Source organism: Bubalus kerabau, chromosome 1 (assembly GCF_029407905.1).
Source record: "Bubalus kerabau isolate K-KA32 ecotype Philippines breed swamp buffalo chromosome 1, PCC_UOA_SB_1v2, whole genome shotgun sequence".
Lineage (NCBI taxonomy): Eukaryota > Metazoa > Chordata > Mammalia > Artiodactyla > Bovidae > Bubalus > Bubalus kerabau.
The window spans coordinates 164,785,841-164,802,540 of record NC_073624.1 but is presented as its reverse complement, the minus strand read 5'-3'; the positions used below and the strand labels follow the sequence as shown (position 1 = coordinate 164,802,540).

Genomic DNA, 16,700 nt, shown 5'->3' with positions numbered 1-16,700 from the left:
ATGCATGAGGATATTTGGCTTTATGAGTAACTTTGTCTTAATATAGTATCTCCCAATCCACTGAATTTACAAATTTAGTGGAAATACTGTCTTCTTTGCAGTCATATTCTTAGCATCAGCTAGAATGTGATGAAGAATTTTTCAGGTGGCAGTATATTTTTAGTAATTTTCTTTGATTTTCAATCCCAAAGGAGGAAGAGTAACTAGCTATCCCTTGGGTGTGGTAATTTCCTGTATTACTGGAGTTTGTTAACCTGTTACCTCGAGTGTTTAGTGCAGGGTACTTGTTGAGGTTGTTATTTTTCCCCCTCAGATTAATAGTGTGGGTCACTCTGTACTAGTATATCTGCTGATTTCCAGAATTAAAAACATTCATGTATTACTAATTAGAAAGTTAAAAGCATATGTCTTCTTTAGCTCAGGCACCCCATGCACTGGTTTCTAGGTTCCTCTCTGTGTCTACCCTTATCTGTTCCAAGGCTTATTCCCCTGACTCCACTACTTTCCTTGTAGTCGTCCCTTGCCTCAATTCACTGGAAGTCGTCATTGGTTCCTAGCCTGCAGAAAATGCCTGTGGAATGAGAGGTAATTTACGTAACTACTGTTCTTCAGTGTCTTTGAGTTGAACTCTGTAAATGGGTGTGGCTAGGAAAGAAAATTTCACTTTACAAACAGGAATTCCTGGGTGCCATCCAGTGGAAACATGTTTTTTGTTACATGCACAGTTTCTGACTCATCATTCCAGGACTTCTGCAATAAAATAGACGTTTTGTTTACACCACGTAGAAAGAAGGGTCTGGTTTCCAGTGAGCATTTAAGTCTAGAACTTAAATTTCTCTCTGATTTCTGAATGTTAATATTTCACACTGTTTTTCATTGAAGGCACTAGTTGTAAGCACTGGGTAAGGGAAAGTAACTTTTCCCACTTAAGAAAGAAAGGGGGGCTTCCCTGGTGGTCCAGTGATTAAGACTCCCCTTCTGATGCAGGGGGCGCTGGTTTGATCCCTGACTGGGGAGCTAAGATCTCACATGCCTCCTGGTGAAAAAACTAAAACACACAACAGAAACAATATTGTAACAAATTCAATAAAAAACTGGTCCACATTAAAAAAAATCTTTTAGAAAAAAGAAGTTCATATAATTTAGTGACTACTTGCACAGACTCATATATTTAACTTATATGCAGAGTACATCATGAGAAACACTGGGCTGGAAGAAGCACAAGCTGGAATCAAGATTGCCGGGAGAAATATCAATAACCTCAGATATGCAGATGACACCACCCTTATGGCAGAAAGTGAAGAGGAACTCAAAAGCTTCTTGACAAAAGTGAAAGAGGAGAGTGAAAAAGTTGGCTTAAAGCTCAACATTCAGAAAACGAAGATCATGGCATCTGGTCCCATCACTTCATGGCAAATAGATGGGGAAACAGTGGAAACAGTATCAGACTTTATTTTGGGGGGCTCCAAAATCACTACAGATGGTGAATGCAGCCATGAAATTAAAAGACGCTTACTCCTTGGAAGGAAAGTTATTACCAACCTAGATAGCATATTAAAAAGCAGAGATATTACTTTGCCAACAAAGGTCTGTCTAGTCAAGGCTGTGATTTTTCCAGTGGTCATGTATGGATGTGAGAGTTGGACTGTGAAGAAAGCTGAGCGCCGAAGAATTGATGCTTTTGAACTGTGGTGTTGGAGAAGACTCTTGAGAGTCCCTTGGACTGCAAGGAGATCCAACCAGTCCATCCTAAAGGAGATCAGTCCTGGTGTTCATTGGAAGGACTGATGCTGAGGCTGAAACTCCAATACTTTGGCTACCTCATGCGAAGAGTTGACTCATTGGAAAAGACCCTGATGCTGGGAAAGATTGGGGGCAGGAGGAGAAGGGGACGACAGAGGATGAGATGGCTGGATGGCATCACCGACTCGATGGACCTGAGACTGAGTAAACTCCGGGAGTTGGTGATGGACAGGGAGGCCTGGCGTGCTATGATTCATGGGGTTGTAAAGAGTCGGACACAACTGAGCGACTGAACTGAACTGCACAGACTCTAAAAGCACACTGATAAAAGAGCTTTATATATAATAAGAAAAATGCTGGTTCTTAATAGTGCACTACTTTACCACCCGTATGAATTTATCTTGAGAAGTAATTAAAGTTCATTGAACTGCTTAAAATGCTATCCATTTAGAGTTTTTAAATGTACATTTCTTTGCTATTTGCCACTACTTTGTAATACTTATTATAGAAATGAAAATAGTTGAGAGTGAAATATTGACCACATGCAGACACTGTGCCAGCTGCCTCATACACATTATCCCAAGCAATTCTGGCGTGAAGCCTAAGAGCATTGCTTATACCTCATTGCTCAACCAGGTGAGCAGGTGCAGACATCCATTGCAGTTGCTATTTGGGTGGGGATTCACTTGTTAGAAAATGATGGGCACTACACCCAACCCAGATTCCTGGCCTAGCTTAGTTTCCACTAAATGATATGCCTGCTGCATTAGTCACTTCAGTCATGTCCAACTGTGTGCAACCCTATGGACTGCAGCCTGCCAGGCTCCTCTGTCTATGCGATTCTCTAGGCAAGCGTCCTAGAGTGGGTTGTCATACCCTCCTCCAGGGTATCTTCCCAACCCAGGGGTCAAACCCAGGGCTCCTGCATTGCAGACAGACTACTGCTGAGCCACCAGGGAAGCCCCAGTAACATGCCTAAGTAATGCCTATTCATTAATTTGTAAAAACACATTTTAGTATTTAAGCAATTTTTTAGCTTAACCAAGGAGATAAAAGACCTAAGATGTTATTGAAGGAAATTGAAGATAAAAAGAAGTGGAAAATATCCTGTGTTCATAGATTGGAAGAATTCATAATATTAAAATGTCCATAATACCCAAAGTAATCAATGGGTTTAATGCAACCCCTATCAAAATCTCATAACAGTTTTTCAAAGAACTAGAAAAAATAATCCTAAAATTTGTATGGAACCACAGAAGATCTTGTATAGCCAAAACAATCTGGAGAAAAAATAAAGCTGGTGGTATCATGCTGCCTGACTTCAGACTGTACTACAAAGTTACAGCAATCAAAACAGTGTATTTCTATCACAAAAAAAGACACATAGGTCAACAGAACAGAATAGACAGCCCATAAATAGGCCCACACACTTGCAGTCACTTAATCTATGACAAAGGAGGCAAGAATATACAATTGGGAAAAGATACAAAAATAAACTCAAAGACCTAAAGGTAAGATCGGAAACCATAAAACTTTTAGAGAAAAACAAAGGCAGAACACTCTGACATAAATCATAGCAGTATTTTTTTTGGATCTGTCTACTAAGGCAAAGGAAACCAGCAACAAAGTGAAAAGACATTATCCACTGACTGGGAGAAAACATTTGGGTTAAATATCTAAAGTATGTAAACAGCTCCTACAACTCCATACTAAAAAGACAATCTAATTTAAAAATAGAAGACCACAAACAGCAACTGTTGGTGAGGAAGTAGAGAAAAGGGAGCACACACAGTAGAGTTGGTGGGAGTGTTAATTGGTGCAGCCAATTTCTGGAAAACTGGAGGTGCCTCAAGAAAAATAAAGATAGAGCTACCATATGATTTAGCAGTTCCACTTCTAGGAATGTATATGAAAAAAATGAAAATACTAATTTCAAAAAGATACATGCACCTCAGTGTTTAGAAGCAGAATTATTTGTAATAGCCAAAATATGGAAGCACTCGAAGTGTCCAACAGATGAGCAGATAAAGATGTGGTGTGCATATATTTTACATACATTTAAATATCTATATGTTGTTATTCAGTTGCTAAGTCATGTCTGACTCTTTGTGACCCCATGGACTGCAGCACACCAGGCTCCTCTGTCCGCCACTATCTCCCAGAATTAGCTCAAATTTATGTCCATTGAGTCAGTGATGCCATCAAACCATCTCATCCTCTGTCGCCCCCTTCTCCTGCCCTCGGTCTTTCCCAGCATCAGGATCTTTTCCAATGGGTCAACTTTCTGTGTCAGTGGCCAAAGTATTGGAGCTTCAGCATCAGTCTTTCCAGTGAATTTTCAGGGTTGATTGCCTTTAGGATTTATTGGTTTGATCTCCTTGCTATCCAAGGGGCTTGAGTCATCTCCAGCACCACAATTCAAAAGCATCAGTTCTTTGGTGCCCAGCGTTTTCTATGGTCCAACTCTCATATCCATACATGACTGCTGGAAAAACCATAGCTTTGACTATACAGACCTTTGTGGGCAAATCTTTTTCTCTAGAATATCAGAATACTTGAATCAAATTCAGTGCTCATTCTGTTGGGGCATACAGGATCTTAGTTCTCTGACCAGGGATCGAACCTGTACTCCTTGCATTGGAAGGCAAAGTCTTAACCACTGGGACACCAGGGAACTCCATCTGTTACTGACTCTTTAATTATAAGCTACTTTAATTGTTCTTTAAAAAGTGTGGACATTTTTGAGTTCTTGTATTTTTTTTTAACATGCTGGAAGGATGTTCTAAGTACATTCCCTTCTTTCTCACCCCATCTTTTTTTTTTTTTAAACATCCAGGTATCCGTTACAGCACTGATGTGAGTGTAGATGAAGTAAAAGCTCTGGCTTCTCTGATGACATATAAGTGTGCAGTGGTTGGTAAGTGGTCTCCTTTGTTGCTACCTAATAAGAACTCTGGGAAAATATGTTTGCATACAAGGTTACCTTTAAGATGATAGAGAAATATACCTTAGGAGAAGTCTTTGGGGTTTGTTTTGCTTTTTTTAGGTTGCAAAAGACTTACATCATTTTTTTCTGTAAGTCTTGGTTTACCTTTTTCTAAATGGGAGACTTTTTATAGGAATTAACTGAATTTTCCTGAAGTGTAGATATTTAAATCCCTTTCTATACTTTGTAAATAAGACCAAACCATAGCACAAGAAAAATACTTTGTTACATTTTAGACATAGTAAGGCACTCGGATTAGATATGCACTGTAATTTGCATACTCTTAGAATTTATATTACATCATTTTAGGAGAGATCATTGTGGGCTTATTTACTGAACCTTCTGAAACTAAAGCTAAAAGCATCACACTGTTATAGTATTACATAGTGTTTTCTGCCTTTTTAAGTCTTTTATCCTTTATATGGAATAACAGCTTTCAAACTTCTCTTTCAGATGTGCCATTTGGGGGTGCCAAAGCTGGTGTGAAGATCAATCCCAAGAACTATACTGTAAGTACCAAAATGACATTGGTGCACATGGCACCTCAAAAAGGGCTTGAAATCACTGTGCTGCGCATCCCTTATACCCATGAGATTAATGGCTGCTACTGCTTTAAAAAGCAATGAAAAAGCAAGCAGCCAGCCAACTCGTTGAATGTTCTGCCATGTAAACATTCACCTGCTTACATCAATGTCCTTTTTTATTTTGCTACTTGGTTAAAAGGTAATAAGTATACATTCATATTCTTAGGCATTTGTGTACATGTTTATTATATATGGCTATAATGTAAATATACTATATATAAATATATCATATACTAATACAACTAGGATCTGAGGTTTTTATGTTGGGATCTCAAGGTTCTAGTGATATGTAGTTTGGTAAAAATTTTATTTATCCTATCGATTCCAAGTTAATGTTACTAATTAACCTCTATTAAGTTTAATAAATTATATGAATTAATATCTGCGTACAAACAATATCTATGTTTTTAAAATTGTGATTAGATGAACCCTGGAGAAGGAAATGGCAACCCACTCCAGTATTCTTGCCTGGAAAATTCTATGGACAGAGGGCCTGGTGGGCTATAGTCCATGGAATCACAGAGAGTCAGACACAACTGAGCGACTGAGCACACACACATGTATATGTATACTATACATACATTTGGCTCACCCTACGCTCCGTACAAATAAGCCTAACAATAGGAAAATAAAAACTCATAAACAAATGCTGAATTATTGTTATACACCTGAAAATAATATAAATTATACCTCATTTTTTTAAATTAAAAATTTTAGAAAAATAAAATAAAATAAAATAGTGATTAGATGAAAATGAGCCATAAGGATTGCTCATAGGCTCCTATATTAATACAAGAAGAACAAGTTTGAGCACTATGCTGCTCTGTGTTGCTTGTTATTCAGTCACTAAGTCTTGTCCAGCTCTGCGACCCCATGGGCTGCAGCATGCTAGACTTCCCTGTCCTTTTTAGGTAACCTAATTTTTGGTCTCAGAAATGTAAAATTTAATTTCCATTTAAAATGGAAATGCCTACTTTAGGAGTTGTTTTTCTGAAGATTACACAAGATAATATGAAAATGTTCCATAAGTAGAAAATAGGATGCAACTGTTAGTTATCTCCTCTAGTGGTTTTTCTATCAAAAATTATTTTTTCATTGTTGTCATGTTTTCCCCTTTTTCCTTTACAGGATAATGAATTGGAAAAGATCACAAGGAGGTTCACCATGGAGCTGGCCAAAAAGGGCTTTATTGGTAAGTATTGCCATGTAGGTTTCCACAGTGTGCTATGTTGCTCCAGTTGTGTCCAACTCTGCGTGACCCCAGAGACGGCAGCCCACCAGGCTCCGCCGTCCCTGAGATTCTCCAGGCAAGAACACTGGAGTGGGTTGCCATTTCCTTCTCCAGTGCATGACAGTGAAAAGTGAAAGTGAACGTGAAGTCGTGTCTGACTCCTCACGATCCCATGGACTGCAGCCTACCAGGCTCCTCCATCCATGGAATTTTCCAGGCAAGAGTACTGGTGTGGGGTGCCATTGCCTTCTCCATAGTGTGGGAACATCTGAAAAGTAGTTGTCATAATTTTAAACTCCTGCTTTTGTCTGTATATGGATACAGACATAGATGGACCTGTCCTTTTCCTTTGAGAAGTTGGGTTCTGTGTTAAACATGGCGAGCACGCCAGGGCGTGTCCGTGACTCCGCTCTTCACGTTCTCAGTATACAGCGCGGGGAGCAGCAGAGGCCGCTCGCACCTCTCCTCCTTGTACAGACGTCACATCATGGGGTTCGACCTGTAGCAGCACTGACCCACAAGCACAGTCACGGTCGTGGCGCCCAAAAAGAATTTAGGGACCACATAATACCCTCACCATAAATAACCTTGAATATGCGAAAAGCAGTTTTGCAATAGTAATCCTGTTCCAAAAGCAGTGAGAAAACATGCTATTTGGAATTGGAGGCTGAAGCAGGCCTTTCCCTTCATAGAAGTGGGCGCAGGCTGGGAGGTGTGGGGCTCATTCTGATGACTCACTCTGCCATCACTGGCTGATTCCTGGGGCTCCTAATGTTTGTTACTAGGAGCTTTCGCCAGTCAGACTAAATTTCTGAGGGTACTGACACTCATTTTATGTTTTTGTATCATAGTATTATGTGTATCATACATTATTTTGTGTGAGATGTGAATATTCTTTGATGTATAATTACTATTTAATCCTTTTAAGTTTCAAGCAAATTAAACCTGTTGTCCTGAAAGATTTTGATTTGTGGTTAAAAAAATAAAATAAAATAAAATCGTTTGATAGAATTTTGCTACCGTAGTTTAACATAGTAAACTCAGAAAACTAAACAGGAAAGAAAAGCTCCTTTTTCTGTTTTCCTGACCCTCTGTTTTTCTTTCTCAGTATTCTTCTCACTGTTGACAAGTTCCTATTGACTTAATGTACTCCTCTTTTGAAGTTTTCCCCTTCTGGAAACACGAGACCTTTACTAGACCCGTCCTGTCTTCCTGTCTTCCGCAGTGTAGAAGGCGCCTGGAGCCTCGGCGCGCATCCTCCCTGGCGCTGCTGTGGGCTTTGCTTGCAGTCACTGTACCGGGGGAGCACTAACGCGGCGACGGAATAACCGCTGATCCTGGTCGCCTGCATGGTTTTTTGCATCATAGCTTAGCTTAACTCGCAAACATAGTTAATAGTCTTGAGTGGTATCAGACTTTATTCAGTTGTATTTATTGCCCATATATAGAGTATATATAACTTAATTTACTCTATATTGATAAGAACCCTGTAATTTCAAAGGTTAAAAAGTGATTCATTGAAACACTGAAAGCTTAAATATTAGCAATTTAACTTTTTTGTTTATGTATAAAAGCTTTACTAAGCCACTCTGCAACTAAGCTGACATCTGGGCCCAGAAAGCTTTGCAGCCTAAGAGGGAGGCAGTTGGCTTTCTTTTCCTCTCTCTAGGGCACAGAATTAGTCCTGAGCAAACCTTAGGAATTAGCGTCATTTCAGTTATTTTCTGACTTGCCTTTCCACAGAGTTCCAGATTATGAGTTAGACCTGAGTCTGGGTCCTAGCCCTGTCATATTGAATGAGTTTAAGGTCAGCTTTTCAATTTCTGCAAAAAAAAAAAAATACATAGTCACCTGGGGTTTTGGTGGGGACACTTTGAATCTGTTGACTTATCTGTAGTGTGTTGCCATCTTAACCATAGTGAGTCTTCCCGTCCATGAGTACTGAATGTCTTTCCATTTGTTTAATCATATTTTACACTTTTCTAGGTACAAGTTTTGTACTGCTGTTAAGTTTATTCATAAGTATTTTATTTTTTCTGATACTGTTCTAAGAGATACTGGTCTTCAGTATTCTTATGAAGTCTTTCATATCAAGATAATTACTGGCCTCATAGAATGAACTGAGAAGTGGTCCTTCATTTTTCTTTTTTTTTAGTTTGTGAAAGGCTGTTAATTCTGTTATGTGCATTTGGATATCGTCTTTTAAACTGTGGAGTTCCCTTTTCATCCCCCTATATCTCTGTGCACCAAAATTACCTGTTTAGCTTTTCCTCTATACTCCTGCAAAAGCAATTGCTTTTTTCAGTCAACTTTTTATCTTATTTTACTGGTACAGGATTGAGTGTTAAAAGGCTAGACTTTCACACCTGTACTTTGTAAGGTATTTGAGAATTTACCTGTACCTCGGGAATTATTTGTAACCTGTGTACCCCTATACGTTGACTTTGTGTGGAGTAGTAATAACACTTTGTGGTTTTACTTTGGGTGGTGGTGGTTCAGTCCTGAGTCGTGTGCAGCCCCGTGGACTGCAGCCTCCAGGCTCCTCTGTCCATGGGATTCCCAGGCAAGAATACTGGAGTGGGCTGCCGTTTCCTTCTCCAGGGGATCTTCCCGAGCAAGGGATCGAACCGTGTTTACAGCATCGCAGGTAAATTCTTTACTACTGAGCCATCTGGGAACCTCTAAAAGGATGCAGGAGCAATTTGTCATGTTAAAGTTGTGGTTTTCTTTTTATAAAGGTAATAAGTTTGTATTTTAGAGTTGAAACAATATAGAAAGTTATAAACAAGACTGAACTCTAAATATAGTGAAAAAGTTTATCTTTCTAAACCTCTGCATGCATTTATATGGAAATAAGTATAATTATTACACATAGGTATATATAGAGAAGAACTTCTCTAGTGGTTCACTGGTAAAGAATCTGCCTCCCAAACTTGCAGGAGACACAAAGTTTGATCCCTAGGTTGGGAAGGTTCCCTAAAGAAGGAAATAGCAGCCTACTCCAGTATTCTTGCCTGGAAAATTCCATGGACAAAGGAATCTGGCAGGCTACAATCTAGGGGCTTGCAGAGAGTCTGACACAACATAGTGACTAAACAATAACAAGTGTATAAAGAAAGAGAAATTGATATGAATGGGAACTTAGACTTGCTATACAAAACCTGCTTTTTTCTCCACATGTACATTTTAATGATGATTCCAAGTCATTTACATGGGTGCACATCATTCTTCGTAACTGCTGAATAGTATTTCTTTGCATGATATACTGTATTTTGGTTAACTAATCCACTAAACAGGTTGTTGTGTATTCTTACTTAGCATTTTGATGAGTATATTTCTATATATTCCTGCCTTTACAGATTTAAGTGGGCACCATTTAATACGTTTCCATCTGAGATCTCATAGGACATCAGCATTAGGACTGTCGTTGTTACTTGTCACTGCCTGTGGGCTAACTTCTTGTTACCTTCAAACCATTTAATTTGCTGCTCTGAGGAACTGAAAGCCAAGGTCTAAAACTTTCTGTACAGAGTAAGCCTTTAATAATAGGTCAAAGCAGGGTTCTGTCACAGGTAAAAGTATTATGGGCTTAACATCGTTGCCTCCGCAATGTGTGTTTTGCTTTTTCTACTTGGTGAGGAGGGCTTACATCCCAGGAAGCAGGTGTGTCGCTGTGCTGTGCCGCACACATAGCCTTCTAGCTGCAGCCTGCTCGTGCCACTGTGATCTCTAAGTGCGGTTTAAGGAACTGAGGTCGAGAGAGGTCAGACTGGCTTGCCTGTGCTTGCACATTCAGAAGTCTGTTGAGTGGTGTATCTGTGGTACAGAGCTAATTTCCAAACTCATAGCAAGTGGGAGAAGTTATGTAACACTGTGTGAGTCCGTTTTCTAATGGAACATGTAGTATTTCTAGGATTTGAATTGGTAACCTAGATGAAATCTGAAGTTTTCTAGCCATGGTAGCTTTGTTATTATGGAGAACTGCAAGGATGTGTTTGAGATGCATTTGTCTTAAAACTTGGTGCCATGCCCTTTCTCTGTGTCCCCAGGTCCTGGCATTGATGTGCCTGCCCCCGACATGAGCACAGGCGAGCGGGAGATGTCCTGGATTGCTGACACCTACGCAAGCACCATAGGGCACTACGTGAGTACTCGCCCAAGCCCTGGGGCTTCGCTTGTTATCTGTCAGAAGTGACAGTTCAAACGATGGTGTATGTAAGGGGAAAATTCATCGAGTTTGTCTCCTCTCCTTTAATTATGTCTTGTTTTATATATTATTTTACTTCCTGTCCATCTTACATCATGAGCTTCCCTGGTGGTTCAGTGGTAAAGAATCTGCCTGCCAATGCAGGAGATGCAGGTTCAATCCCTCAGTCAGGAAGATCCCCTAGAGAAGGAAATGGCAACCCACTCCAGTATTCTTCCCTGGGAAATCCCACTGATAGAGGAGCCTGGCAGGCTGCAGTCTATGGGGTTGCAAAAGAGTCAGACACAACTTAGTGACTAAACAATAATCTTACATCATAAATGTAGTGAACTTGGGTTAGGCTTTTACTCACATGCAATCCTGTTCTCAACACTGGGATGGGACCCTCAAAGATCACCTCCCAGGGCAGGATTCATTATAAGACAGTAGATGGGAAATAAAGAAGCTTCAATTCGGGCTTTTCCCTCAAAGAAACTAAGACACATTAAGCAGATAAGGTATCAGATCAGATCAGATCAGATCAGTCGCTCAGTCGTGTCCGATTCTTTGCGACCCCATGAATCACAGCACGCCAGGCCTCCCTGTCCATCACCAACTCCCGGAGTTCATTCAGACCCACGTCCATCGAGTCAGTGATGCCATATGAAGACAGTGTAATAGCAGGGTGGAGAGTTTCTGAAAGCAGACTTCCTGGAAGGAGGTATTTGGTCAGGGCTAGACCTTGAAAATGGATAGAATTCAAATGTGGGGATTTGGGGAATAGGCAGAGAAACTGTAGAGCTTAGACTGCCTGAAGATGAGGCACATTTAGAAAGGTAGCAGGAGATGAAGAAGTACAGGAAAGAATAAGAAAATACTCAAGTCCCCGTGTTTTTGTTTTCTTTGCTAGTCAGCAGGGAGCCTTTGATGCTGACGCTTCCTTGGGGGAGAGGGGCTGGCCGCAGTGTTAGGCTAGAGCAGAGACGGCCTCCACAGTGTCAGCATCCACCCGCCCAGCCTGGGAGCCGCGTGGCTCGGGAGAAGCACCGGCTCAGAAATGGACCCAGCAGTACCGGGCTGCACATGTGGGACCAAGGCAAAGGACAAGGTTGAGTCAGAAAGAACCAGGAGGACTTGAGTCTCTGGGCTGCATGGAAGCAGCGCCATGGGCACAGGACACAAGGACAGTTGACCTTCTGTCCTTGAAGGGGTGGAACCTTGCAAACCACTTACGGAACAGAAAGAGGAAGTAACTGAAGAAAGACATTTTGGTACCCAAAACCTGGATTCACCTTGATGGGTGTTAGGCCAAGACATGACCAGGCTGAAGATTGGCTTGGTTTACTACTCAGAGCAAGTCAGCACTAGGGATCTTTCCCAAAGCAGTGTCTCCCAGAACAGCAAAAGCGGGAACCTTTTAAGCCAAGGGTACGTGCATATTCATGAAGGGGCTTGGGTGGTTGGCAGAGTCCAAGCCTTAGTTGACTGAACTTACTAAGATCAGAAAAGGTCAACATCTTCTTCCTTTAGATTTCAGTTGATCTGATGGTTGAGTGCTGAGAACTGTTCAAGTACCAGCATCGTGGACAGGCTTAGATAACAGAATGTCTTCTCTTTTGTGAGGAACGCTTTGCCTGATTCTTTTCCTCTAAGAACTCCATACCCTAACTGTTCACAATTTATTCTAAAAATATAGAGAGATCACTTACTACATGCGAGGCTTATAAAGTACAAGCAAGGTGGGAGGGGGGTTCAGGATGGGGGACACATGCACACCCATGGCTGGTTCATCTCAATGTATGGCAAAAACCACTACAATATTGTAAAGTCATTAGCCTCCAATCAAAATAAGTAAATTAATTTTTTTTAACTGGAGAATAAAAAAAATAATAAAGTACAAGCAAGGTGTTCAATATAGTTGGAGTAAAGCTAGAAGGAAACGTTTTGATGCCATGAAAAGAGTACTGGGAACCTAACGACATCTGTGGGGTAGGATCAGAAAAGCCTCCTTGAGATGTAACCTTTTGGTCTACACTCTGAAAGAGGAGTACTTATCAACCAGGGGAAGTGGTGCTAGCCAAGGGTTAGAGGCAGAAGGAAGCACCTGGGTCCTTATGTGAAAAGCAGCGAACCTGAGAGGCTGAGGGGAAACTGTGGTAGCCAGAGTAGAGAGGGCATGAGAGAGGCCCACAGGAGAGAGTCAGACCAGATTCCTACCTTGTAGGTGACAGCAAGGACTTTGGTCTTTGTTTTGAAAACAGAGGGAAGCCAGTGAAATGCTAAGTAACAGGTGTGTGCCGCAGTAAGCTCCACCGTGTGTGCAGCAGAAAATGGGATTGTTGGGGAGAGAGGACGACACAGGAGCCCCAAAGCGCTATTGGCCTGCCTTAGAATTGAGAGGAATGGGCAGACAGAAGAGTGTTTGCGGGGTGGAGGGGGAAGCAGTTAGTTACAAAAGAATGAGAAGTACCAAGAGCTCTGCATTGTGGATGCTGGGGGTGGTTCTGAGCAGAGGCCAATTCAGCAACTAGGTTGGAATAGTGAGGATGGAGCCAGACTTCAGGGGGGCTGCTGAGAGTGAAGTAGGGCATGAAGAGTAGCCTTCACTTAAGAAAAATGGCACTGGCGAGAAGACAACTTGAAAGGTGCCTGTTTTCCAAAGAGAAAGGTTTTTGTTGTTGATTGGCTGTGGGCCACGGATTCATCTTTTAAGGGCCCTAGTGGAAAATCAGCCTTAGAAGAGGAGGAATATTGTTTCCTCAAAGAGAGGACGGGGGCTACAGCATCTAGTGGAGAAGTTTAGACTTGTCTCATTTCCCGAGGCGATGTGGTATGTGTGTAATTGGGAGCGCTGGTAAACACCCAGGGTTCTGGAACAGGCTCCTTCACATGCCAGCTCCGCGGCCTGCGGCAAGTGCCTTAAGCTGTCTGTGTCTCGCGTTCCTTATCTAGAAAATGACAATAGCACCTAGTTCATGAGATGGTCACTAGGATTAAGTGAGTCATAGTATAATGTGGCTCTTGATAAACACAAAAAATAAGTATAAATACTACACCAGGTGAATTCTGCAAATCCCCTACGATAAAACAGGAGCAGTAGGAGGCACTTCAAAGAACTTTGGTTTTGACTGCCATTCCCAAAGGTTGCTTCTCTGTGTTACCTTCTTATGTTAAATGAGCTCTGGGTATGGGCTTTTTAAGCAGAACATTGGATTGAACAGGACAAAGCAGTGGGCAGTACATTGTTACTTCCTAGCTAGTTCCCAAAGGTGACAAAAGAAAGTCTTGTGAGGCTTTGCCAACTAAACCTTAGACTAAACGCTGGTAAAAGACTGTCCTTAAAGTGATAGGAAATCCAAAATCAGGGCCAGGCCCGAGATAAGAAGCCATAGTTCTTGTTACTGTGTTCAGATGTGAGGGCACTGGAAAGCAAGCAAGTTCTCCACCCTGGCCCAGGCTTTCCAGAACGATTAGGTATGCAGGGCAGCTCGCAGCCAGCCGGCACAGTGCCTGACCTCAGAGAGGATCGCTGTCAGCTCCAGCATTTGCATTTTCTCTGTTCAAAAGCATTTGGCACCTGGTTTGTAATTCTGTATTCATAAGCATTAACTATTCATGAAGGAAAACTGTGGGAAAACTACTAATACCATAAATCACTTTATTGGACCATTTTGGTTTTTTTACTTTATCCTCTTTGTTGGTAATGATACAGCTAACACAATCCTAAATTCTCTCTGTAAAAGTATTTATAGTCATTTTTTAACTTCTCCAGCTAGAACATTGGAGGGTAAGGGATATGGTATGAAATAAGGCACTTTATCTTATTTCATATGGGTAGCAAATCATCTCAGTTTATTAAATAGTAGATACTTTAGCCACTGACATAAAATGCTTCTTGTATTTTATATTGACTTCCTATATACATTAAGACTGTTTTCTCATGTACCACCTATCGATTTATCTATTGCACACTGTTCTGGTTGCTACAGTTTCAGTTCAGTTCAGTTACTCGGTTGTGTCTGACTCTTTTTGACCCCATGGACTGCAGCGCACAAGACTTCGCTGTCCATCACCAACTCCCGGAGCTCACTCAGACTCATGTCCATTGAGTCAGTGACGCCATCCAACCATCTCATCCTCTGTCATCCCGTTCACCTCCCGCCTTCAATCTTTCCCAGCATCAGGGTCTTTTCAAATGAGTCAGCTCTTCACATCAAGTGGCCAAAGTATTGGAGTTTCAGCATCAGTCCTTCCAATGAATATTCTGGACTGATCTCCTTTAGGATGGACTTTTTGGATCTCCTTGCAGTCCAAGGGACTCTCAAGAGTCTTCTCCAACACCACAGTTCAAAAGCTTCCATTCTTTGATGTTCAGCTTTCTTTATAGTCCAAATCTCACATCCGTACATGACTACTGGAAAAACCATAGCTTTGACTAGACAGACCTTTGTTGGCAAAGTAATGTCTCTGCTTTTTAATATGCTGTCTAGGTTGGTCATAACTTTCTTCCAAGGAGCAAGCATCTTTTAATTTCATGGCTGCAGTCACCATCTGCAGTGATTTTGGAGCCCAGAAAAATAAAATCTGACACTGTTTCCCCATCTATTTGCCATGAAGTGATGGGACCAGATGCCATGATCTTAGTTTTCTGAATGTTGAGCTTTCAGCCAACTTTTGCACTCTCCTCTTTCACTTTTATCAAGAGACTCTTTAGTTCTTCTTCACTTTCTGCCATAAGGGTGGTGTCAGCTCCATATCTGAGGTTATTGATATTTTCTCCCAGCAATCTTGATTCCAGCTTGTGCTTCATCCAGGCCAGCATTTCTCATGATGTACTCTGCATATAAGTTAAATAAGCAGGGTCACAATATACAGCTTTGATGTACTCCTTTTCCTATTTGGAACCAGTCTGTTGTTCCATGTCCAGTCCTAACTGTTGCTTCCTGACCTGCATATAGGTTTCTCAAGAGGCAGGTCAGGTGGTCTGATATTCCCATCTTTTGAAAAATTTTCCACAATTTATTGTGATCCACACAGTCAAAGGCTTTGGCATAGTCAATAAAGCAGAAATAGATGTTTTTCTGGAACTCTCTTGCTTTTTTGATGATCCAGCGGATGTTGGCAATTTGATCTCTGGTTCCTCTGCCTTTTCTAAATCCAGCTTGAACATCTGGAAGTTCACAGTTCATGAGCATTACTTTTTTTTTTTTTTTTTTTTAGCATTACTTTACTAGCGTGTGAGATGAGTGCAATTGTGCAGTAGTTGGAGCATTCTTTGGCATTGCCTTTCTTTGGGATTGGAATGAAAACAGACCTTTTCCAGTCCTGTGGCCACTGCTGAGTTTTCCAAATTTGCTGGCATATCGAGTGCAACACTTTCACAGCATCATCTTTCAGGGTTTGAAATAGCTCAACTGGAATTCCATCACCTCCACTAGCTTTGTTTGTAGTGATGCTTCCTAAGGCCCACTTGACTTCACATTCCAGGATGTCTGGCTCTAGGTGAGTGATCACACCATCGTGGTTATCTGGGTCATGAAGATCTTTTTTGTATAGTTCTTCTGTGTATTCTTGCCACCTCTTCTTAATATCTTCTGCTTCTGTTAGGTCCATACCATTTCTGTCCTTTATTGTCCTCGCTGCTGCTACCGCTGCTGCTAAATCACTTCAGTCGTGTCCGACTCTGTGCGACCCCACAGACAGCATCCCGCCAGGCTCCCCCATCCCTGGGATTCTCCAGGCAAGAACACTGAAGTAGTTTGCCATTTCCTTCTCCAGTGCATGAAAGTGAAAGTGAAGTCGCTCAGTCGTGTCTGACTCTTAGTGACCCCATGGACTGAAACCTACCAGGCTCCTCTGCCCATGGGATTTTCCAGGCAAGAGTACTAGAGTGGGGTGCCATTGCCTTATACTTTATTGTCCTTACTTTATGTTAAATTCCTAAAACCATGTTTCTCCCATCAGAAAGTA

General features: G+C 41.4%; 1 protein-coding gene across 1 annotated transcript in view; it reads left to right on the top strand.

The window, feature by feature from the left end:
• The window catches only part of GLUD1 (glutamate dehydrogenase 1), a 38,812-nt gene that overhangs the window by 9,414 nt on the left and 12,698 nt on the right, over window positions 1-16,700 (top strand). Inside the window, exons 2-5 of the mRNA XM_055538229.1 lie at window positions 4,580-4,660; window positions 5,183-5,238; window positions 6,442-6,505; window positions 10,594-10,688. Of these exons, the coding sequence (XP_055394204.1) occupies window positions 4,580-4,660; window positions 5,183-5,238; window positions 6,442-6,505; window positions 10,594-10,688 (296 nt within the window). The remainder of the gene's footprint in view (window positions 1-4,579; window positions 4,661-5,182; window positions 5,239-6,441; window positions 6,506-10,593; window positions 10,689-16,700) is intronic.